General features: G+C 41.3%; 1 protein-coding gene across 1 annotated transcript in view; it reads right to left on the bottom strand.

Moving 5' to 3' along the window:
- The window catches only part of LOC121611343 (ecto-NOX disulfide-thiol exchanger 2-like), a 121,680-nt gene that overhangs the window by 44,262 nt on the left and 51,448 nt on the right, over positions 1-25,970 (bottom strand). Inside the window, exon 4 of the mRNA XM_041943870.1 lies at positions 7,648-7,803. Within this exon, the coding sequence (XP_041799804.1) occupies positions 7,648-7,803 (156 nt within the window). The remainder of the gene's footprint in view (positions 1-7,647; positions 7,804-25,970) is intronic.

Genomic DNA, 25,970 nt, shown 5'->3' with positions numbered 1-25,970 from the left:
AGAGAAAGATCCGGCTCGCCGTGGATGATATGACTGACTGGTTAAGTCTGTACACAGGAAACTGGGGAATTGGTGGATGCTGAACCACCTGTGCTTTCATGTTAGCACTGTCGTTTAACCTGGAAAGTATGGGACACAGCTCAACTCAAGTTTGGTGTGGCTGAGAAAGAGCCAAATTACTTCTTTATTGATTGAACATTTAAGGCAAAGAGTGCTCGAGTGAGGTTTATGCTTTCAGGCTGAACATTTGTTGTCTTTGGACTGGAACAGAGCTGGAATGAAAATGCTGTATTTTTAAGGTATGGTGGTTTACCATTCATAAGTCAAGCGAAATAAGGATGCATTCATATCTTAGCTGTTTGGTGTGATTCAGTGACTCTTGCACTTTTGCTTATTTTGTTTGGTTTATTTCCATTGTTGAGAAAGCCATCATTCAAAATCTGCGGTTCTTTTGTGCTGTAAAAGAAAAGCAGACCAACCACAGGATTTTGTGATTATATGTATGCTTTTAGCATGAATGAATACAATAAATTCATCTGGCGAAACTGTCAAGAAAGCAATCCCATAAGTGATGTGCACATGTATAAGATATCAATATAATCATTCTCACCTACACATGAGGACTGGATTTTAAGTTTGGATTAAACAAACAAGATATGATGTGTTAATTAGTGATTGTTACGATGTACTGGTAACGGTCCTTTGGACAGAACCTGCTTCCAGTCTTCATGCTAAGATAAGATAATCATCTCTTGGCTGTTCCTTCACACTTAACAAAAAGACATGAGAGGAGTATTAATCTTCTCATTCAATCCACAGCAGCTGTATTTCCCAAAATGTTGAAGTATTGCACTAAAAAGTGAGCGAAACATAGCAGTCACACAGGTACTATTATCCACCTTCACACTACAGTACATTATACTTGTTTTTGTCCTGTTTTTACCTATTTGTCATTATTCATGACATATTAGGTACAGCTGCAGCTGCCCGTCTCTCAACTTATAGTGCGAATAATCAATTATTTATTTATTCATTAAATAATATTGTGTTTAAACATGTTAGAGAGGTGTTGATCAGGCTGCAGTTTGTGGTGTTTTGGTCCTCACTGATATAAGTGTGATGGACAGACTATCACAAGAAACACCTTGCAATATAAAACAATAGACTTCAACAGCAGCACAGACTCTAACCTCAAAAAGCACTGTGGGGTTCAATCAACAGCTCTTAGACAATTTCAACAAGACTGAACATAATAACCTTCCTGAAGGCAGAATTTATTGCAGGATCCTTCTATTAGACTGAATTAGTTTTAGCTAAGTGTACCTAATAAACTGGCAACTGACTGTATTTCTCAATAAGAAATGGATGTTACAGACACCAATCTAATATGAAATTAAAATATCATGACTAAAATAACTGTTAAAGAAAATATAAGTTTTATTATAAGGATTAAACAGCATATAATACTACAACCTGTTATAGTCTGGTTAAGCGAACTGAGCTACAGTTAGAATACAGAAGAAAATGTTTGTTATGTAAAAGTTCAAAGAAATTCTGCCCATATGGTGTAGGTTAACATAAAACCAAAATAATATCCTATTCTTAGAGCAGCCATCATGAAAGTATAGTGACATTTGCCGACTGAAACACGGAACAAATTGGACCCAGCAGTTATGTGAAAAGTATCTCAGGCAGCGCTGAAATGTAGGACTCATTCATGCACACTTAGAGGAGCTGAAATCACTTTCCCATTGCTATAAAGCTGTGGCCTGAATCATACGACTTTCTATCAATCATCTCTTAAATTTGAAAAAATACAGTGTATTTTTCACTTAGTACTCAAAAGGTGGGACATGAAATTAAATGATAGGCCCAAGAGGAGCTATTATCCAGTCCTGTAGCTTTAGTGCTGGAGAGCCTGTAGCAAAGTTATGCTAAAACACATCAAAGGTACTTTATGGCTTTGTCCTCCTCATGTCACAGCTTGCTCTGGCACATGGCCCAAATGCCTTCATCCCCTGACCTTGGCGATGATGATGGCATTAAAACTGGAACATGCACATACTCAGCGGCCGCTCTCTCACTGGCATACTCAAAGCCAGAAAACACACACAGACACACGGACACGCACACACACCAACTCTAGGACAACACCAAGGTGATAGCTTCCCTGCCTTTACTTAGCAGTCAGCTAAAACATGCTGCGGTTCATTGCACGATTCAGCATTAAATTACAATTTCTGACAGAGTTCGGCTGATGAGCGAGGAGGACAACATAAAAGGACAACAAGGTAACAATCTGACATTTAGCTGACATCCTTGCTTCGTAAAAGCCTGCCTTTAAAAACCAACATTTTTTTTCCAGACACACTAGAGATGTGACTGCATTACCAAATGTTTGGCTTTGAAAGAAGGATGAAATCCATGGGACTTCTTAGAAACATAGGCACGTAGACAGGAGGGTTCTGAAGGGCATCTTTGGTCTTTTACTTGAGGGTAATTACAGACAGACGAGCCTGACATCGATGAAAAAGTGTTGGAAAAAGAAGAGCCGGGGGAAGTGATGACCATTAAAGACACTCACAGAGTAATTCCCTGAAGCAGCAAATGAAATGTAGGTCTTCAGCATTAAAGGGCTGAGAGATGAAAATGGGTTTCCGTCTGTGTGTATGGGAGTCATGGAATAAGACAAAGAGACAGAAGAAGACAGAGACAAAGTTTAATCAAAGCTAAAGTTTTTCTGTTAAGAGAAGAAGAAAAAGTCCAAACCCTGAGTGAAAACAGAAACTGGGGCTGCTGGTGGAGCTGCTTATCGACAGCTTGACTGTGCTGTTCATTCTAATCTTTAGTTGCTATTATATATTAAGAGTCATTACCGTAAAGATAATTAATTATTGTGCATTAACACTGTCCAGCTGTTGACGGTTAATCAGGAAGTCAAACAACAGCAAGTTTTTATCAAAATTCTTGTTCATGTTCTGTAAACAATGTGATTGATGCTAAATTTTTACTAAAATATGTGCTTCTATTGTACATCTTTGTGTGGCTGACACAACAAACAATGTGAGGATGTCATTTTGGGCTCAGTGATCAGTTGAACTCTGATTTAGTATTGCACCCCTATTACTGGGCTCACGACGGAGAGTTAAAAAAAGCGGACATGTTCTTTTATTCCACATTCCTCTTTCTTCACCTACATTACCCATAATGCAACTTGGCCACCAACAGTAAATGTGTTATGCCATCAGCGACTAGTGTATCCTCGAGCCGTTAGCCTAAAGCAGAGAAGAGGAGCACCTACAGAGCTCTGGTATCTCCACACCAACAGATTTTCTTCACTTTCAAATTTTTGTCAAACTTTTCACTTTTTTTCTTTTTTCTTTAGCCCCAAATGACGCTGACTCAAGTGACATCAGGTGAGACAATAAGTTGGATTTTGTGCAGCTCTCTCTCTCTCTTTGTAAAGCTTTGTTCACACATGCAGCAGCACTCCTCGACACCTGTAAACACACTTTGATTCCCCTTTAAGGCCATAAAGTGTGATGACAGTGACACCAGCATGCTAACAAAACATTGTTAAATCTAAAGATGCATCACGGTTTACTGTAGATCTGCTAATTTTCCCACACTGGTTGAGCTCTCAAACTCTATGATGCTTGACAAGGCTTATTATAACACTGATGAGGAATCCCAAGAATCTGACAAAATTTGGCATTTTCACATCAACTCTGGATCTCAGAACGCTTTAAAAGCGATGATATAAATCCTGACATATAGGCCTTGTAAATATAGATATTATGTACAGTATATATGCAAATTAAACAAGAAGATAACGAAAGTTGAAAAACGTAGGCGAGACATAAAGACAACGGTGCAGATTTGCATCAGAAAGGCTGAGAGACGGACAAAGGCTGAGTTTCAGTGCTGTTCAGTTAAAGGTCAATGAGGAGGAAGCTGCATGTAATGTCTGAGGTGGAGTAGCTGGGGGGGTCCTGCTCTATCCAGAACACAGACACCCCCACACACACTCACACTCAAACAAACACACACACACACAACAAAAACAACAACAACAACAACAACAACAACACTCATGTGAAGAAAGAAAGATGCATGTCAGCTTCTGTTGTGACCCCCTGCGTTGCCCCCTGTGGTGCAGCTTCATCATGCTGCGAGCCCCTCAGAACAACCCCAGGGGGTTCAATTACAGCGGAAACCCAACAAGTGAGCCAAAAAATCTCCTCAATGGCTCTGTTTGGTTCTGGGTTAGTGTCTTGCCATTACCTCAAATAAATGGCTGTGTTAAATTTCTACCTGAAATGCTGTTATTTTCTTGGCATTTCCCCTTTTATTCTCTTTGAAACATAGCTGTCTGCTACTGAAGAATATCTTCCCATTGGTTTCAAAGGACAGTTTTGACATCCTCTTGGTCTACTGTTGAAGGCAACAGTGGCATCTTTCAAAGGGGAAAAAAGCTACCCTTTCATGTTGGGAGTAAATTGGCTTCCTCTGAGGACAAACTTTCCAACCCACTCTCATCTATGGCGCACTTCTTGCCTTAAAGGTGACATAAAGGGAAGGAAATTAATAGAAGGAGACAAATGGTACGAGAGAGAAGGTGAGTGAAAATGAAATTGTGGCAGCAAATAGCCCGAAGATGTGTGAAGTTACTGTTGTGGAGAAGATGGAGGAAAGGGTTGAAGTGAGAGATTTCGTTTAAGCAGTTAAATGGGTGCCCCACATTATATCTTAACACACCACTGGGTGGATGCTTTTATCCAAAGTGCTTTACAAGTGGCATGAGTGCTTAAAATTTGTGTGTGAGTGGCCCATAGGAGATGGAGTCCTTAACCTTAGCAGTGCAAGGCACGTACACTGCCCCACTGAGCTGCATCTGAGGCCCTGCTTATGATATAAAAAAAAAAAAAAAACTCTCTTAAGCTTCTTGGCTGTTTATTTTACGTCTTCGGCCTTATACACAATAAAAAGATTTAGAGGGTAAAGTGAAAGCCTGAATTCAAGAATAACTATCTTTTACTGACAGGCCTCTTAAGGATTTAAAGGCAAGGCTATCTTCGATTCTGTGCCTGCACGACGAGACAAAAAAGACAAGAAATGCAAGAAGTGTTCAAGCTGGGAAAGATTGCAACCTAAGGTCACACAATGAGTGTTTATGACAGGTTCTCGTGTAGGAACACTGAGCAGCTAACAGCACGGCTCCTCATTCAGCCTCAGGATTAGAATGAACTCTGGATAAGGTACACGGCTTTTCATCCATGTGCTTGTCTCTGATCACTAGCGTAACTCGTGTAAAGGTCTGAAGGTAGAGGGGAAATATCAATTATTTTCTAACATGTGTTGCATTTTTTCTGCCTGCATTAAACCGCGACAGTGATCCTTTGTACTACGGGGTGAACGCTGAACACAAAACACACTTGGTCTCAAAGGCAGACTCCCACGCTGGTAGTAGTGAGGAGCTCTCACGACTAGTCTGGGCTGAAATTGATGTGTTCTCCATCTGACATGCAAGGCTGCCTTGAAAAAGCCCTGAGACAGAGCGTTCTTTCTAACAGAGGGGAGAAAGTTCCTCCCAGTGGGACTGAACACGAGGATCACGTTTAATTATTTACAGGATCTAAGTGTGAAGGGAAAGTGTGAGCGCAGACCATGCTCACAAGGAAATGTTTTATTTTCGGGTTATTTTTTCATTGTGTATCAATATACAATGAAAATAGGGCTTATGTATGACCTAAATAATACATTAACAGTGTTATAAATACATATGCCATGACATGAAACAAGATTATAAAGCAGAGATTAACATCATATTAAAATATGCTATGTAGGGCCTTAGGCAGGATATAACTTCAACTGAATAAAAAAGAGAGGTCCATCGTTATGACTCCTATATATGACCTGTGTGGAGATTAGATGACAGTCTGGTTGATTAGGAGTGAATTACTTTTACAATAAGACCTGAAATAATTCAGATCTGGATCTAATGTAAAAGAACATAATTTTAAGAAATATTATATTGCAATAAGTTAAGTTTCCATACAGAAAAAAACACAGAAAAAAAAAAAACAGAAATCCAGTATTGTCACTAAGGAGCCCTGAGCCCTTGGGCAACATTACCCAAATGGCCCCAATACAACCTTAGATACTAAAGGTAAAATCACCTGAGTATAAATGGTACAGAGAAATCAAATGTACTAAAGTATGACAAAAAAACACCTGCCTTGCATCTTGGCATAAACTGCAGTGGCATTTTGAGGCTATAAGCGGAACTGGACTCACAGAGGCAACGGCCCCTTTGGGAGCCATCCCAGATCCACCACTGAGTCCACTCCTCTGATGCTCAGTTTCATATAAAATTGGCTGCTTAACTTTCACTGACCTGCTGTTATTCATGGTCAACAGGTGCTGGCAACATTTTCTCCTGGTTCAGGCAGAGAGCTCGCTTGCTTCCTTATAATAAACATTCTCTTTTTATTGCTGCAAAACACAATGGAAAGATTACCACACCCCATTTTGCGCAGGTTCAAGGATGCCACAAACCCCCATTGATTTCAGATACGGATAAACCAAAAGAACAAAACCTTCACATACCTGTGGATCGGTAGGTGCAGAGCAGGAGACCACGGGTTGGCAGAACAGCACAAACGACTCATGCACACTCTCCTTTTCACTTGCAATCAGAGAAATTCAATAATATCTATTATTTTGGTGCGAAGGCCTTGATCAAGGTAACAAAACACAAGGAGAGACCATCTTAAAATGGTAGGTTGGCAAGCAGGTCACGCTACAGGCTGACATAACTCGTGTTAATCATAACCAACGCTGTTAGTTCTGATTAAATTTCTCTGATTGCAAGAGAAAAGGTGCTGGAGTCTTTAGATCACCCATTAAGTGTGTATGTAGGTATGAGTGTGTGCTTGCACATATGTAACGGACGGAGCCTGACAGGGACCTTTTGAACTGCAGCTAGTAGCTGGAAGACTCAGAGGTGATCAGGTAATTAAGTGGATTTGACCCTTGAAACGCGAGGTGGGAGGAGAGGAGATGCGGTATGCGATGGAGAAAGAGGGAGCAAAAAGAGAGAGGGAGAACTAGTATGAATATAGTACAGTAGAGGGAGCAGGTGCAGAGAGATTAAGGGGAGATGCAGCGATAAGGCTGAGCTGAGCTAAGAGGAGGACAGAGTCTGTCACCTCTTTGGCCTGGCATATTGAAGACAGCAGCACTGCGTTATGTGCTCACAGAGGTCACTCCTCCAATTATACATTCACAGACATCACACAAGTGCACGTCTGCATGCATATACACACCTCCTTTAATTCCCCCCCATCCCCTCCTTCCTGATGAAACGTGAATGCAAATCAGTCACGCTCTGCTGGGTAGCGGTACTAAGAGGTATTAAAGGTGACATTAAGGAAGAATTTCTTTGTTGTCACACAAAATCCGGCTGAGTGGTGCATACCCAGAGCCCAAATGTGAGGACGAGGACAGATGTAAGTCATAGGTAATGCATACTACTGCATCGATAAATAAAACATGCTGCAGGCTCGCTGAAGATGGGTCAGCTTGCAGTGTTTCTATGACGCTTGTATCTGTTGCAACAGCAGCGATAACTAATATGAGACTTACTGGGGTTGGGAGGAAACAGCGTGCAGCTCTTGCAGTGGATGATCTCCTTGACAACTGGTACATCCTGGGAGAGGGGCGGGGGCGCCAGGCCCAGGCCGGGCATCATGGGATTTAGGGGGGCAATGCCAGTCATCAGCCCCAGACTGGGGTCAAAATCTGGAGTCAGGAGAGAAACATGGATGAGAATACACAGCAAGTAACACAGCAGCTGTTCGGTAAGCAGTGACACAAGGTGCGCACGCACGAAGAAATTAGCTTCTATTTCCTAACTGCTTATCAGTCACGGCTAACCTTTGCTGTGGCATCATTTGAGCACACGCTGGCTGTTTCATGTTCCATTTTACATTGTGTACTTCCTCCATGAACACAGAGCAACACTTCTGTCAACAGTGGTGACACACAAGCAGTTTATAAATAACGGAATGTCAGCCACTCATGAATAAATCATCTAACGAAAAACATGAATATTTAAACTATTTTTACTTAGTCTCGTGTCTTTTTCCTCATTCTGCCTCTCTCTCTCTCTCATTTTCCTCTCCTGGTGACTTTCTTTAAATCTCTTCCTCACACACACACACACACACTCATTAAATATTAGACACTGTTTCACTTGCTCTCTGTCTCCCTCTCTCTTCCTCTTTAGTCTTTGAATGATGCCTTGTAACATCACACAGAAATTTCAGAAAACACAGACGCTGTAGTCACAGGTACTGATTTAGACTGCACCTGGGTGCGTGCACACACACACACACACACACACACACACACACACACACACACACACACGCACACACACACACACACACACAGATTCCTAGCTTTTTTTTTAAATGGAAATACAGTCCCCTTTCCCATGAGTCCCCCCTGCACCTGCAGCACACAGCAGCAGAGAAAGGAGGCCATTGTGTGCATGTGTGTGTAATGCAATGCCATGTCTCCATCCCCATGAGTGACAGGGACTTGACTGAGACAAAATTGAAATGAAAGCACAACAAAACACTGACGCAATGTGCGCTCAAGAGGACCGGCGTGGAGTTTTTATTTTTCATTCTGGAGGAGTCAACGGAGGACGAAAAATCTAGTTGGATGAGCTATTATGCAGTAGGGTAGTGGGAAGGATGGAAAAAGTTATCAGTGACACGATGCTGCTGAACTAAACACTGTAAAGATGGAGAGCTGTGATACTGTGGTGGCTCGCCTGGCTTCCTCTGTCTGCTATTGATGACCCTGACATCCGTCTTTAGCCAGGTGACAGAGGGAGAGGAGGCAGGTGATAATGAAAACACTGCTGGGTTGCCGGAGCGATGAATGACTTGTTCTGGTGAGCTGGAGGAGAGGAAGATGGATAACACGGAGGGAGGGAGATAAGTGATGCAGGAGTGAAGCAGCAAAAGAGAAACAGAGCCATAAAATCTGATCCAATTATTACAACAGCACACCAGGATGTACTGTTTTCCATTAAAACTGTATCTCTGTATCTGTCTGGGGTGGTCACAAATGTCACTAATTGTATTCTTATCTGTATCTGTTGAGACAGAAAAACAATAGCTGGATGCTGAATGACGCCTCTGTTATGCAAAGTATCCTTTTCACAATATCTATGCTTTGTTATTATGTGTTCTGGGTTTGATTTTGTTGGCCACCTCTCGTACTTTAGAATCAGGGTCTGCAACAGTAAGGTAACTATGAGAAAAACAGGGTAACATTTTATATTAAGGTGACAGCCTCTTCTTAGGAATGACCATATCATACAACTACTAGACCACGTTTTCCCTCAGTAATCTCCTAATTACTGCTTATTGATATTAACAAGGAAGTTGTTCAAGAATTACGATTATAATAACCTGATCCCCCAGATTAAGGCATTAATATGTGCTTTATAATGAGTAATAAAGAACTCATATGTTGCTAATGTGCATCCTAATTAAGTATCTAGTCAACGGTGAATATGTGTACCTTTATATAAAGTGTGACCAAAAAACATATATTTACTGTACTGCACTTAATGCCAATTGATTATTGGCTGAATTAACAAAAACCAACAGTTTCAAACATTGATCTTGTTTTATCTTATCTTACATTCAGCACTGATGAACAAGAATACTAAGGCTGCACTGGAATCACAATTTTAGAAGTATTTTTTAACGAGAAGTTTGAAGTTTACCTTACCATGATGCCCCATGAATTGCCAATTTGGGCCAAATCTGTTTTTTCATGTATGCCAAGAATTTAGAAATAAATCATTCATGTCCTCTGCGCAATGATGCTACAGTCTGGAGCACCTGCGTAGCAGCCACTCAACAACGAGCTCCTATAACAGCCTACATGTGTCACGTTTTAGGTGCATAATAAGTCACAGAGACAGAAAGTGAGTGTTGTGGCACACACACCAGGCGGCAATAGATTAAGGATCTGCTTCATGAGTAATTTACCCAACATGCACCGGAGCTGAGAGCATCCGAAAAGTAAGCAGAAACAAGGTGATGAAAGGTCATGCATCGCACCACTCTGCCCTCAGAGATGCTCTGCGTGGCGCTCTCCAACTTTTCCATTACCCTTCTCTGTTTTCATTAAAATCAGGTCAGGATATTTTGGGACACGGCTGGGTTCTATAAGGTTATAGCGCTGTTTGTGTAATAATGAAGCAGCCAAAGAGCAGTCTTTTGACTGACTTAGAAGGCTGCCCTGAACAAGATATTTGAATCTGGAAGCATCCTGACTACATTCACACTGCAGCGGAAACTGCTCAAAACTCTGAATTCATTCCTTTCACTGTATGATTTGATGTTTTCTAACCAGTAAAAAACAAAAAATAAATAAATAAAAATTCCTGCCGCATGGCCTCATTTGTAGTTCCAATCTGGCTCCTGAGTAAGTGTTAAAAATCAAATCTGTCTGCTTACTCAGATCTGACATTGCCATCACTGCCATGACAAGAAGTCAATTCTACGTCATTAACTGACACTGTTGTTACACTTACTGTTGGTCACTGCAGTTTGGCAGGTTTTAGTACTGAACCCAGACACAGCAGAAAGAAGTTAAAGAAAAACCCTCAATTCAGTGAAAACCTGAAGGCACCTTCCATCACAGAAATGTGTTCAAATCAAGTGGGAGAGGAGTGGGTAAGGAAATGGATGCTATTGTTACTCTGCACACGCATGACTTTTCACCACCACTGACAGTTCATAGTGGTGCGGGATATGGCTTACATCCTGCATGGATATGAACTTGACACAGGAGCAGCATTTATACACTGAGCCTGCAGACCTGTTGGGTAGATGTGCTTACCCAGCTGCACGCCGTGTCTATGTATGTAATATATTTATACAAATGATTAGCATTAATGTATTTTGTCTGTCAATCAAAATTGATCCTGTTTGTGTCAGCGTGCCTGGCTCTCTGTTACTTTTTGTACTCTATGTACAAAGGATTAAATAAGGCTCTGCCTGACCCAGGAAAACATCGAGATCAGACAAAAAATCGTCTCCAGGGTTACAGCCCGGCCTCACCTGCTTCTACCACGCTGAACTCAGGTCAGCACACTACCTTCAACAGACATGATCTGACTGCTCAGGGCTGAGTTACTCTGTGTGTGTGTGTGTGTGTGCTTCCCTCTACGCCTGCACATTTCTGTTTTGTTAGCTTGTTTATCTGTTTTGCTCCATTTGCTCTGCAATCATAATCCTATCAGACTCCAAGCTGATATTCCTTTACATGTGCAAAAATGCAGCAAGAAATTCTGTTTATTTGTTCTGTTGTGTTCACAACCTAAACGCTGATTGAGAGCAAATTAAGTTTGTACTTAGAGCAAGAGCTAATCTGATTAGGAGCGTGGCCGACTCACCTCAATGAAGCCCTTGCGTGTTTGTGTTCACTGTTTTAGAGCATTTAAAAACTCATCACATATTTTGTTTAACCCCTTAATCCAAGAACAAATATGTAAAAGTTCACTGAAGTGTCAATATGACAATTAGAAATGAGACTAAAATAAGAGCGGGGCATGTATTATCAGCACATTTGCACTCAGATTCAATTTAAAAGTGCAGACTGGATTTCTGTGCATATTTCAGTGACATCTTGTTGACACGTCTCCAGCAGAGCAGCTGTGGCTTTTAATAGAAAGACAGAAGATTCAGCAATATGAACCATCAAGCTAAATGTCATGTTTTGCTCCAAGTCCATCAGAATCAAAGAGGGAGGGCCTCTTTCTTTTGCACCAACAGTCAGCAATCACAGTGTCAAATCAAAACACTCACTCCACTCGCAGTCGTCTCAGTTGAACGTAACAGCCTTGAGACGCTGCATTAGAGGCTTGACTCTCATTTTTATCACTCTCTTGAGGAAACGTCATACTGTGTGATTTTGGGCTGTCACAGTCCAAAGATGACAATTGTGAAAGAAACATGGTCGTCGGATCAAAGAATGGTGGACTCAGACTGTGAGACAACTCTACTGATAACTGATTTAGAGCTTTGGTGACTAAAGGAAAGGCCGCATCAGATTTCTGACAGTCTCAGAATTTCAAAATCCCACAACGTGACTGCTGCTGGGGACGATCAAAGCGTTCTTGTAATGTGACAAATGAAAGAAAAACACTTAAATAAGTGAGTGCCGCTTAATGATGTAGGTATTCACATTCACTGTCACCATTAGGGTCCATTTTACAGCATTAATGCGTCTTGTTTTTCTCCATCCATCCATCTACAGACAAGCACACCAACAGTGAGTGCTACAAGTCGTGTAAGAGCATGTGCAGAGAGCAGCAGCAGCAGCAGAGACGTGCGTGATGAGTTATTATTTACTGTCTCTTTTTCCAGTTGATTTTCAGCTGCTCCGGCTCTGTTATCACTATGGCAACAATGGCGCTTCAGTCCGGAAGACATGTTTCATGTTTCATCACTACCAGTGAGGTGACCCACTGTTTGAGTGGTTTCAGTGCAAAAGGGGTCTGTAGTGAGAAACTCCTCCGAGACCCAGGGATCATGAAAGTGCCCTTAAACAACAACATCAAGAGAAACCTTCTAGTTCTCCGACCGCCCACACAAGGCCGCTAGTCTCTGTGCCTGTTTATCTCTGATCTCTTTTTCTCTCGCTCGCTGTTTGACTCTGGCTTCTTTTTTTTTTTTTTAATCTATTTCTCAGTGCGCTCGGTCATTACTGTACATACCACTGCTCTGCAGCGTTTACACATACAGTACACCCTCAGCTTGGTGTTTTTTTCCAATGTAAAGTATTTCCCAGAGGTTTGTTAAATGTAACTCCATTTCAGCCTATCTGTGTAGGAGAAGCACGGACGTGAAATTAAATAAAAAACAATAAAATTTGACTGCAACAAGCTTCTGGCTATCACTGCTGTGCTCCCTTCTCTGGCTTGACACAACCTCTCCTCCCCCTTCCTACCTCCTCAAACTGTGATTTCCACACTAAATGTTCCCTCTCAGCGGAGTCAGCCATGGGTGGCAGTCGGGGGGACACGGACAGCCGCTGTGAGGCATGCTGGGTAATATGGGTAATTTTTTTCTGATGAACAGACAGGTCCAAGCCTCCTGGAACCTGGCCTTTTACTCACCCTGCCAACTGTGCCCCCATCTGCATCTCCATTTCCCTTTTAATCTCCATCAGATATCTCTCGAAAATCCATCAGTTTCTATTAACCATGAAGAATTCTTCACTTCATTTTCTGTATTGTGACTGATATAAGTGACACATTTGTTCTGCATAGATTGTACCGCTTAAATTATGTGAAACTTTTATGAACCACAACTGCCATTGTTACTTTTACGCTTCTCGTGTTTCCCCTGACTTTATGCAGGACGTTAACCTCAGCCAGTTAAATCAGTCTCTCGCTGTTCGCTGCAGTAGATCAGATCACAGAGCATGAGCCCATGCGTGCTTGTGTGGCATGCTCATGTATAACTAGTGTGTGCCAAGTGAACACAGCAGGGAGGGTCGTGGGAAACTCTCCTGCTCCTGTGAGCCTTTTTGTTCATTCAGAAACACTAAAAACTGAGTGAATTCCAAAAAAAAAAAAAAAAAATCAACTGTTGTGTGTGAGGGCAGTGAGTGTTTGTGTGTGGAACTGGGAGAAAGAGGGGGCACATTCATCCACATATCTTCCTTAGTCTCAGTAGCAGCTGCCTTGTGGCCTCCATCCAATAACATTTCTAATAGAGTCCAAACCAGCCAATAAATGCCATTATTGCTTGTAATAGAAACATCTATTCCTATAATGAGAGCCTATCCAAAATGCCCTTGTTGTCCTGGAGTGCTTTAAGTTAACAGAATTGTCATTTTGCAGTGAATACTAATGCAGAGATACATTGACTATTCATTATCATTTACAATAAGGCGCCAAGTGGTTACAGCCTCACAGCTGCAGCGGAGGATCTGCAAGCATGGAAAACACTTAATCCCCTCCAGCTGACTCTGACCTTCAACCTCTCAGTGTAGTGGGGCAAGTGATCGTTTTATGTCTCATCTTGAGTCAATATATCCTGTACTTTGGCATAAAGGGACAATGCTTTGCCCTACAAGTTAACAGGGATATTCTGAACAGCACCACACAATATAAGAGTGTATCTACAACCCTCAGGAAGCCACATTAAAAACCTTTCAAGGCTTTTCTAATGTTTTGTGGGATTTAGTTTAAGGGCAAGTAAAAGGAGAAACAAACAAGGCTGGCGAACTGGCCTATTACTGATACAGCATAAGTAATTACGGGGGATACCTATGAATGGACTGCATTAGAAAACAAAAGACACCAAGAAAATAAATGTTATGAAGCGTGAAATCAAATTGGGTTTAGCTTTAAAGCTGGCTGCGTGCATATCACTTAATTTGTTTAATATTTCTTTAATACCTCTGTTTTGCCACTGCCAGTTGGTGTCATTTGAAAATACTGTTGCTAGTAGCAAACCCCTCCTGGCATAGTTCCAGTCCAGCATTTGCAGTTTAAACCCCCAGTTTGGACAGGATTAATACGGGGGCAATGAAATATTCACTGGGCTTCTCAATAATTTAGCTAATTGTTCCGGACTGTGTTTTAACCATCACGAAATGGAGGATGTGGTCTGTAATAGACATGGACAGTCTGCAGGACCAGCCAATAGAGAATACCAGTATCTACCTGCGGCTCCCTTTACAAGCCCATTGGATGAGCTTTTACGGGGTCTTTCTGTCCTGATGGCTTTCATTTACTTCCATCTTCGTACAGGCCTATATGTTGGTGTTTCAGTCTTTCTGATTAGCAAAAAACAATTCTCAACTCCTTAATTTTCACACAAAAGTCAAATTTCACCCTGAGCCGATGAAATATTAAATTAATAAATAAAAACTGAGAGATCTACTTTAAAATACAAGGATGTGGCTCCGGGAGGGATTTAAATTACAGGAGGGGCAGCAAGTTCGACCAAAAACAGTAGGAAATCGTGACAGTAACTGGGGTGGGGATGAAAAATGACCCGCATTTGCACTCGGGAGAGGATTAATATTACTGAACAGTGCATGTTATGTTATAATCACCCCAGAAACCCTTGAAAATAAATCCAGTCCAAATGGGGCTTAAGAAAGGAATAAAACTGGACAAGTTGTATGTTCTGAATGATGCAGAGGCAAGAACTACCTGACACAAAGCTGCTCAGTGTTGGTCAAGAGCGTGGATACTCGATCCAACTCTGATGGGACAAGTCTGGACCCAATGGGTTGGTCAGGTTCGGCCAAAAATTTGTCTTTGTTTCAATTTGCGGAGTCAGTGCAAAAAATAATAACGAAGCAAATGATTATGTGAAGGAATTCAGGCTAGGCTGTAGGATGCAGGCTGAATGACTGCGTGACAACACAAACTCATGCTTCACCTGACATTAACTGCGTCAGACTCAGGTCGGGTTCGGATGTAAGAAATAGAATGCCTGTCGGGTTCAGGCTGGACTTGGTTACCACTCCCTCAGGCTCGGGTCAGGTTCGGACAGAAACATGTGGTCTGAGCTGCACTTTGCTCTGGTCCTCTATCCTTCTGCCTGCAGCTGTCCCTCAAACCTGAAGGCTACCAGGTTCACAGTCTTCCTCTTTTTTTTCTGCTCTTACGGTTAGCTGACATCAAGATTCACAAAAATATCAAACACATCAGATGTTAAATCTCTATTACGATACGTCTGGTTCAGAATCTCAACAACTATTGGATGGACTGACATGAAATTTTGTACCAAAGCCATGATGACTTTGCTGATCTGACAACCTTCAGCACCAGCAGCAGGTTGGAATTTTCTGTGACATGTCTGGAAAACTTTTAGGGAAGGAAAATGAGCCACCAGGAAAGAAAGGGTCTATTCTAGGTCTATTCAACTGACCTTCTCCTCAAATAAAAAATCAAATAGAAGAACACCGGTCTGTACAGAAAGGAACTGGCGAGGAGTCATGGAGGGACAGTCTGAAAACGATGAAGTTCAACATCAGTAGGCTGTGGCTGTGTTGAAACACGTGCTAAAAAACAGCAGTCAATATAAAGAAAACTTTCAGACAACTTCACTTAGAAAGTCATATTTGTAGCAGCATTTTGACCATAAGGCGATAAATTGTTTGCAAGTTGGCCAGAGGAAGACTGAGATGTAATCAGTACCGAAAAAAGTAAAAAGCCCACCTTAATCTCTCTGTATTGGACAACGTTGCAGTTATGAGTCCTGAAGTCTCTTGAAAACTCTTGAAAAAAGCTAAATTATATCCCTGAGATAAAAAGTCTTAGACATAGCTGCCAGAGTGAATAAATCCTGCCAGATTTAGAGATGAGAGTGTCTGTGTGTCTGTGATAATAAGTGGTAGCTTGTAAGGCGGTAAGGTCAGGGAGAGAGACAGACAGACAGACAGAGAGAGAGAGAGAGACAGAAGGACAGACATAATCATATTTGACAGAGAGGGGAGAGACAGAGGAGAACCATTTTTCTGGCTATTCTACAGTCTTCTGCTGTCATCACAGTGTGGATGTATGGTTCAGTGATATAACAACCTCCATTCAATAACCCAACAATAACACCGCTCCAACATACACAACCTCCATTCACCAACTCCGACCATAAAGACGTCTATCATGTATCCATCAACAGACTCCTCATCTTTACGGTCAACACAACTCAAACTGAACACAAGTTGACCCGCCTGATTCAATAACATGACGCTGTGCTGACAAAGCAGTCCCTCTATCCTGGCCTCAGGGAATCCATCTGTCTAAGAGGTGGGATTTCACAGTTATAACAGTAACATGGTAAATTTGTTAAAAAGACAGCTGTCTTAATGTTTTTTCAGCTATAATTCAATAACTTCACAATAAATTAATGAAAAATGAAATGAGCAAGAAACCAAAATGGCACGAAACATGCCATCCCACAAAAATAAACTGATGTTTAAACCTTAATTTTACTCTGGTGTGATCAATTTTATGCATCCTTTTATTCTGATGAAAGAATGCACACACACATATTCCTGTCTTTGTGTGCACATGGACACTTTTCTTATGGTGTGAATCTACAGAGAGTTTTTGTGTCAGCTGAGCTGATTGCTCAGTTGCATTAATGAGGCTGCTTGTAAAGTCAAACATCTTGATATAATTCATCCCTTTCTGCGCCAATAAGTGACAAATATGCTGGTTTGTTTTGACGTTTAGCCGTTATGCCACTGACAAATCGATTAAGATGAGTGCAACTTGAGATGTATCATCAAATTCAGATGGCTGGTGTGATGGACAAACAAACTGATACGGACTGATCCCATGCCTGCCTCCTGCTGCCATGTTGAAAAGAAAACGCTAATTCTAAAAATAAGATGGCTGTGTTACAGAATGACAAATGACTTTTGCAAAATGACAGAAAACGAAGAATTCAATCAAATTAAGGCACTTTTTTGCTGACAAAGTGATGACACTTTTGCAGAAGGACATCGTTATTCAGTCTCATTATCTGCCCACACCAGCTTCAATAATAACAATAATCATCTTTATTTGTAAAGCACTTATCTAAAAGCAAGACTGACAAAGTGCTCTACAGTCTGTTGTGGTGTAACCACCTTCCCAGCACTGATTAAATGAAGGAGGATGAAATGCAGGAGCTCTTAAGTTAAAGGAAAAATGTGACATTTTGGGAGATTACACTTTGTTTTCTTACCTGCAGTTAGGTGAGAAGATCGATATCAACTTCTTCTGGTGGGTCCAATATTTGTTTAGCCTGGGTAAACACCAGGTTTCCAGCAACTCCAGAGCTGTCATATGTATTGTGTATTTTACATGTGTAGCACATGAATGACACATTTTGTTTTAATGTGTTTTTAATGTTTAACTGTTAGCTACAGAATTGGGGGCATGCAGCTTCTCAAGAGTCCTGTCAGTGTTGCTGGGTTTAAAGGACCTGCAAAGCCATGCTACACCCACACAGGTTTCAATTATTGTGCTTGATTGGATGTTTTCTCCAGACTGTAGCTGCATTTCCATTACAGTTGTTCGCAAAATAAAAGCGATATTTCTGAAATTTCGGCAAAGTTCGAATGCGACTTGCAGGTGTTTCCATTGAACAGTATTTTGCGAACCAGCCGAAATTCTCATAAGTTCTCGGACGCCGGCAAGATGTGTGTGCGGGCTGTGCGTCGGTAAAACTTAACACAAAGCCTTATAATTAAAAAGCACATGCATGCCCCTGGCCTTGTAGGATTGCGCATACATCGCTCTGACAGCGTCAGCTCGCACTGGTGAAGCAGCAGCAGAATACAGGACTGTGAATTACTGAAGTGTCCTTTGAACATACTTTCTATCAGCAATTATGTGTAGATATTAAAGTTAATGGCGTGCACGCGTGTCTCCCACATAGCTGAGGTGCACACACTCATCACAAGTTCATCTCATGATTAATGAAAACTAACTGATTAGATTTTGCAAAGTGCGCACAGGACGAGATCACAGCTGTCGGATTGTCTTTAACAGATCAGCCAGCATGACAGCTGGAACAGCCGTAGTGTTTTTGTCTGTTACTTATTGAGATCCAGAAAACATCCAAAATACACTACAAAATTGACAAGACGTTATATCTGACTGCATGCGGCCAGCCTGAAACGGGGAGTCCGCTGACCTCGGAGACGTGTAAATGCGAAAAAAGTGTTTCCATTACACTTTTTCGATACACCTAAATATCGACAAGTCTGAAAAACCACCTCATGAGAGCGTAAAAATGTTTTTGCGATACTTGAGAGGATTTTCGAAATTTAGGTGTTTCCATTACCGTTTTTAATTGCGATATTTAGGATTTGCGCATTTCTAGTGGCAATGGAAACGCAGCTTGTGTAGTGTGCGCAGACTGAGCTTGACTTGACAGGCAGTAGAGGGGGTCGTCGACTGATCGTAGGGTTCATGATTCAATTCCCACCTCATACCTCACACCTTGGTATGTGGACATACCAAGGTGTGAGGTATGTCCACATACCAAGGTGCACATGCCAAGGAGTCCTTAGGCAACGCGCTGAACCACTGAACTCCACTCTGTGTGTAGGTGAATGGGTGAATGAGCAGCAAAAACCCTTTAAAGCATTTTGGCTGTATAAACGTAGCCATTTACCATTCATGAAGCCCCTGCCAGCAGCCATTTCTAAAGGCAGCTTAGTATACAGACTAGAAACAGAGAGCCTGGCTTTGTCCAAAGGTAAGAAAATCTGCCTACAAGAGCCCCCAAAGCTCACCAATTAGCACGTTTTTATTCAGTTGTTTTATCCACACAAAACCTGAACTGTAAAAAAGACAACTTGTGGTTTTACAGGAGGATCCAGTGCAAGACAATAATAGTCAAAACAATTATGTTATATGTCGTTGTATGTCTTTTCCTCAACAATTTTCCTTAACCTCGATGGAAAACAACATAAGGTATGAAGGAGCATTCATGAGGACTTAGCAAAAGACAACCACAGTGCTAAGAGAATATGACTGCAGTTACATGAGGCTACGTAACTGTCCGGTAGCAGATTTTACTGACGTGGGTCTGCTGTGGTGAAACTGCAATATTCTGAAGATGCACTAAAAGTGCATGTTAGCTACGTCACTCCGTGCATTTTTAAGGTGTTGTTTCATTGAGGCTATGTAACCCAGTGACTAAATTACTACATTTCCAAGGTTGGAACTGAAATAAAAGACGTATGGGTACAGGAAGTGGTGGTGCTGAGAGGCCTACAACAACCCCAAAAGCCAGGCATTATAAAAACCACCGCCTGGTTAAAAAAAAATGACACATTAGATAAAAGTGTTATATAAATGTAGCGTAAATGTGTGTGTAAATGTTACCACTTATGAAACACCTGAAAATTTTCATACCCCCCCCACACACACAAACTTTTTTTTTAACATAACTGTCGGCAAGATGCATAGATAGATATTTTACAGTTTAACTTATCAGTGCTTTTTGGTGAGCAAACTAAATAATGGAGACAACATTTCTAAATGACCTCAAACTGACTTTGGCATATCTGTACTGCAATTTCTTTATTACTTATCTGCTGGCATAAAACATATCGATATTTGCAGTCAGTTAAGGTTCATGCTTATTGATTTATCGATCTCGCTTTACTCGCAACAAAACACGGGAGTATCTTTGTTTAAAGGCCTTCATGTGACCACTTGGCTCCTTGAAACCGAGACCCAGCCATGAATCTGAGTCATGACCTGTGTCTTTGATGGCTAGCTTGGTAGCTAACAGGATACAACATATTAACAAGACAGTTTTGGAGCTGTATTTTTTCCATTTTAACTTGTTTGTCTTCTAGTCTGGATGCTAAAATAATAATAATCTCTCTGCATTGACAGCCCAAAGATGGGACTGATATTAACAAAGTATGACAGCAGACAAGCCTAGAATTATTTTCTCAAATTTGGAGCATTCATTTTAAAATGCTGAACAACTTACACAGTAATCACACATGCACACACACACACACACACACAAGCAGTTCAGTTGGAAAGTGACCTGGTTACTTTTCTCTAGTTTAAAGTCAAAACAGAGCAGGATTCTTTCAGTCACGATGGAGAACTGGTGGTTAATCCACCTGGATTAGTTCAAAGACCATAAAACATAACATGTGACAGAGTATGTGTGTGTGTATCTTACCTATGGTCTCTGCCTTGTGTGTGTGCGTGTGTGTGTGTGTGGGAGGATCAGGGGGGAAATGGCTCATGTTCAGAGTGCCTCAAAAAGGTTCAGGAGGTTCAGAGCTAACAGACTGAAAATTTGACCATGCATCTCTCAGCAAAGTCTACTGAACATATGGATTATGGATGGAGTTCAGCAAAGGTCAGGTTTATTGCTAGGAGGCCTCCTTTCAGCTGCCTGTTTAAGTGCAGACAGAACCGTGAGTGTGGATGCACACTCATAACTCAGACTGCACTTAGCCGGCAACTTTGATTGACCCAAGAGTTCCTCTTCATAAATGGTTAAAGGGAGAGACACAGGGAGACGGTAGGAGTTGACTAAAAGAAAATGAGCTGGTAGGAGTACTTGAAACCGAATAATTTCAGTCTGTCTGATAAAGTGTCTGTCTATCTGCAGATGGATAATACTGTGCTCCACTGAGACAAAAGTAGCCCACTGACTTCCTCATGAACATGCAGATTATATAATAGAGTTCTGTTCTGAGCACAGAAATGTATCATGACAAAAACATAACCAACGCTCTCACAAAATTACAAATAGCACAAAAGATTGCCGTGCTGTTTCAAGTGTTTGAACTAAAGGCGTTTGAAAAATTCAAGTCCTTAATGCACAGTGAGGGATACCATGTGAACTAAACTTTAGATTTTAAGGATTAAAAGTGAGATTCTGTGAAGTTTATTTTCTTAATTGCTTGCATTTATATATGCAGCAGAACTCACTTCATCACGTGTACTGTTTAGTTTTTCAGTGTGACTGAGAGGAGGCTAAAACTGCGCTCCCTGAAAACCAAGCGAGCAGTGTGTGCTCTAATATGGCTGTGGGTTACAGTGGCTGACTCAGCTGTAATGAGACGTTAATGAAGATGTTGGGTAATTTGGGATGGCGGGGGGGAGGTGGGGGGCTGGGGAGAGAGGAGGAAGGAAGAGCTAAAGGTAGTGAAGCACCAGCTGCTTTCCCAGATGATCCACGCCGGGACACACAGCTGTCCTCCACGACTCTCCTCCCCCTCAGTCCCCCCCCATTCCTCTCTACAACCACCCTTCAGAAACAACTTCGTCAAAACGACTTTAATGAAGATATATTACTGCAACTAAGGCTTGATTCTTCACACGGCACACAGATCAAATCCCCTACACATGCACCTCTCCCTCTCACTGCGTGGGCAGGAGTGCTTCCCTCCATCTCCATCATGCTGGACAGCTCCCCACTGTCTGTAATGCCTATGATGCTCATGGGAGGAGAGCTTGCAGAGGCCGTTTTGTATGTGAGAGCAGCAAATATCACAAATAACATTCCATAGGTGAGCAGCGGGAGAGAATGTTAGCAACTTCCTCTTGCATTTGTCTTAAATATGGACTCACAGACAACAATATGCATGTATGTGAACACAAACATAAATAAAGGTAAAAAAAAAAAAGCTCATAAGGAGACAGAGATAGCAAAACAGTGGAGCCTTCCCTTTAGTTATAAATGGAAAGTGGAGTTGGTAAGACTGAATGTGATGTTCTCAATGCAGAATACTTAACAATGAAGTGCTCTCTGAGGTTGTATTGACATTGGAAAACGACAAACAAATGCGTACACGCATCAAAGCTTCATTAATATAAAAGGCCTCAGTTTCCACATATTTATCCAGCGTTCTGAAAGTAATGCTGATGAAGTGTTTTAAGTCGCTGCGTGTGCTCTTTTAAGAACATATCAATGACACAGCTCTCTGATTGTGCCGAAGAGCTGTGAAAAGAAGAAACGTGTAGCAGCAAAGAGGCGAGCCATGTTGAATCCACTCGCTTCAACGGCGTGCTTTTATAACCTTTACATTAACTGCAAAAGGCTGCAGCAGCGCAAGGTGAACAAAGCTCTGTGATAAATTCATTTTCTAAATCAGTTACCTGTTATGCACAAAGATATCAAAATCAATTGAGTACACTACCATGAAAGAGCCAATATTAAGCAGTTGAGGAGACTCTTTTCACATCTGATGAGTGCATAAAAAATGATTTTCCTCTTGGGGTGCACCTGGGGCAAAAGAGGGCTTAAAAAAAACTCATACAACCACAGGAATACAGTACACAGTAAAACCCTTTTCACACAGCATGTGAGCTAATAGGAATGAAACAAGAGTCCCAATTTAGTGTCTCGTCATTCAATGCTTGTGCACTGTCTGAATGACAACAAGGCATAACTGTAACAGACAGATGGAGCAGCGGTGCTTCATATTCCATGTCTGAAAACAGCCAAATATTAACATAATGCTTAATAATGATAAATTTCAGTGTGGGTATTCTTAAACCTTCCTTAAACCCGTTATAATCTAAAATGAACGTGGTTGTAGACAGCAAAGCTGCCAGCGGACATGACTCTGCCAGGGATCAAATTTTAGAAACGACCTCTCCTCTTGGGTGACCTCTAAGAACGGCTACTGGTACTTTTATGCTGTGGGAATTATTGAATATTTGTGTATGATGCACTGAAAAATGTTAATATAGTAGATCTTGCGATTCTGATTTTTGAGTTTTAGTGTACTGAAATTCTCTTATTATTCAGATTTGATTGTTTTCCTTTCAAAAAATATAGTTCAGAACAAATGTAACACTCTATGTGACAATTGGCAAATGAATTAGTTTAAAGGGCACTTATCAAATAATTTGAGACTTATTTCTCACACAAAATACTATTCCTGACTGGCAGACAATAGCAGCTCCTCTAAATTTAAACGCTACAAAAACGCCTCATTATAGGGAATTCAGCACGTTCTTAGTGCAGTGTATCACTGACCACCCTGTTCAGTTGTGGTGCCTTCTCTGCTGTGAGTCTGAAATTGCCTTTAAAAACTATTCTGGAGATTTAATAACTTGAAACTGAATTACTGCAATAAAAAGTTTTTTTTTAATAGAAAACACATTACAGAACAGTAATTCTGTTTCAATAATGTGAGTTGTTCATGCAACAATGTCAACAGAGAACATACACCACCATCCTGTGCGCTGATGTTTATGATTTTTGTCTAAATAATTTGTTTCATTGTTGAATTGTATTATTGCATTGTAACTGTGCCATTTTTGTTTTCAGGGCATGGCCGCACCAGCTGACTCACACTGCTCAACAAAAGGAAGCTTCTGCTGCTGTTGGGGTTGTGAACTATTGTTTAAGTAACCAGGCCTTAGAGGGATTATAGGGATGTTGATGTGTTTATACATCTTGACTGAAAACAAGCTAGGTCAAACAGAAGGGATCAGAATGCAGAAACACTATCGTCTCCTGAACCTTTTTGTTGTAAGCTTGGTGCATTCGATATGCCAACAAACAGGTACTACATGCTGGCATATTTTCAGCTGCTGACCCACTATGACCTTAAAGCATGCACTAGTTACACACCATAACTCCAGTTCTGTGAATATAGGCTGAGTCCTCTCATAGTTCCCCTGGATTGGAAGAGTCTGATATTTTGGGAAGTGTCATTATTCGCTTTCTTTCTCCACTTCCTGAGTTGAGAAGATACAATTCTCGTATATGTCAGGTAAATATGTGGGGTAGCTGTGGCTCAGGAAGTAGAGCGGGTTGTACACTGATCACAGGGCCTTGCCTAAAGCGTCCTTAGGGAAGACACTGAACCACCGATTGTCAGACCTGCACCCTCTCTCTACCATCAGTGTGTGAGTGAATGGGTGAATGAGCAGCAAAAACCTTGCAAAGCGCTTGGATGAAAGTGCTATATAAATGTAGCCATTTACCATTCATGAAGCACCTGCCAGCAGCCATTTATGAATACAGCTTAGCATAAAGACTGGAAACGGCAAGCCTAGCTTTGTCAAAAGGTAACAAAATCTGCCTACAAGAGCCTCCAAAGCTCAGCAATTAACACATTATCATGCGGTTGTTTAATCAATACAAAACCTGAACTGTAAAAAAGACCATTTGTGGTTTTACAGGGGGTTTCTGTGCAAGACTATGGGTCAGATCAAACAGTCTTAAACCCTAAACAATGTTCCTTACCTCGATGAAGTCACGAAGTAAAGGAAAGCCATGAAGGAGAATTCACAAGGACATAGGAAAAGACAACCTCAGTGCTAAAAGAATTCAACCGCTCTTATACAAGGCTACATAATTATGTGATAGCTGATGTTACTGACGTGGGTCTGCTACAAATGCTACAACTACAATGTTATGAAGATGGACAAAAGGGGCATTTTTTATACTTGGTTTTCATATGTGTTACCTGGCGAAAAGCATGACTTACTCTACAGCTCTGTGGTTTATCAGTGAAGTGAATGAACTGCACTGCAGACTGTAGACTGTTAACAGTGACAAACAGACAGAAAGATCTCCTCGCAGCTCTCATGCATTAGTTTCCTGTTGTTCCCTGCTGTGCTGCTTTTTACAGTAAGTTTGCTGTGTACAGCAGTGCAAAACATTCTCAGAACGGTGTGATTGAAAATAATTGTTTCGTGTATGCATATAAGATAGGCATGATGAGTTAGGCCTGCAAATCTATTACAATACATATCACTCTTAAGCTTCAACCATGCTGAATTAAGACCATTATCTGGTTAAAAATGTCTTTCTTCATATTTAGATGTCAAGCAGACAGTCTCATATGCGCTTTTCTTATATGGTTATTATGAGACTACGCACATAATAGCTTAAGGACCACAACTCAGTAAACACCTTGATATGTTGAATTGATCATGCTTTGTAGTTGTTCTGGCTGATACAAGCTGTAGATTACTAATGTGACGGCGGGTGCAGAGAGAGACCCAGGAGCGGAAACGGAGAAGGTTAACAAAAGTTTTATTTTCACAAGAAAGGCAATAACTCAAACAGTCGCTGGCAGCGTGAGGTCCAAACAAACACAAACTCAGAGAGGTCCAGAGGGTGCTGGGCTGTGTGGGCATGGGAGGCACTGGAACGAAAAGAGAAGAGACAAACGATTACTCCAAAAAGGTTTAACGAGATATCAACAAGTACTTTACCACAAGAGACTTGAGACCAACTGATACCACGGTACGTGGAAGTATACTCTGGCGTCGAGGAGCGTCTCCGCAGAGGTTAAATAGGCGTCCTAATTTCAGGAAGTGAACTCAGGTGTGCCCAATCACTCCTCGACGCATCGGGGGGGGAAGGGAGCCTCAGGAAAACAAAACGTAAAGTTACAGCCAACAC

Source organism: Chelmon rostratus, chromosome 9, assembly GCF_017976325.1.
Source record: "Chelmon rostratus isolate fCheRos1 chromosome 9, fCheRos1.pri, whole genome shotgun sequence".
In the NCBI taxonomy this organism is placed as follows: Eukaryota; Metazoa; Chordata; class Actinopteri; order Chaetodontiformes; family Chaetodontidae; genus Chelmon; species Chelmon rostratus.
This window is presented reverse-complemented; position numbering and strand designations above follow the sequence as displayed.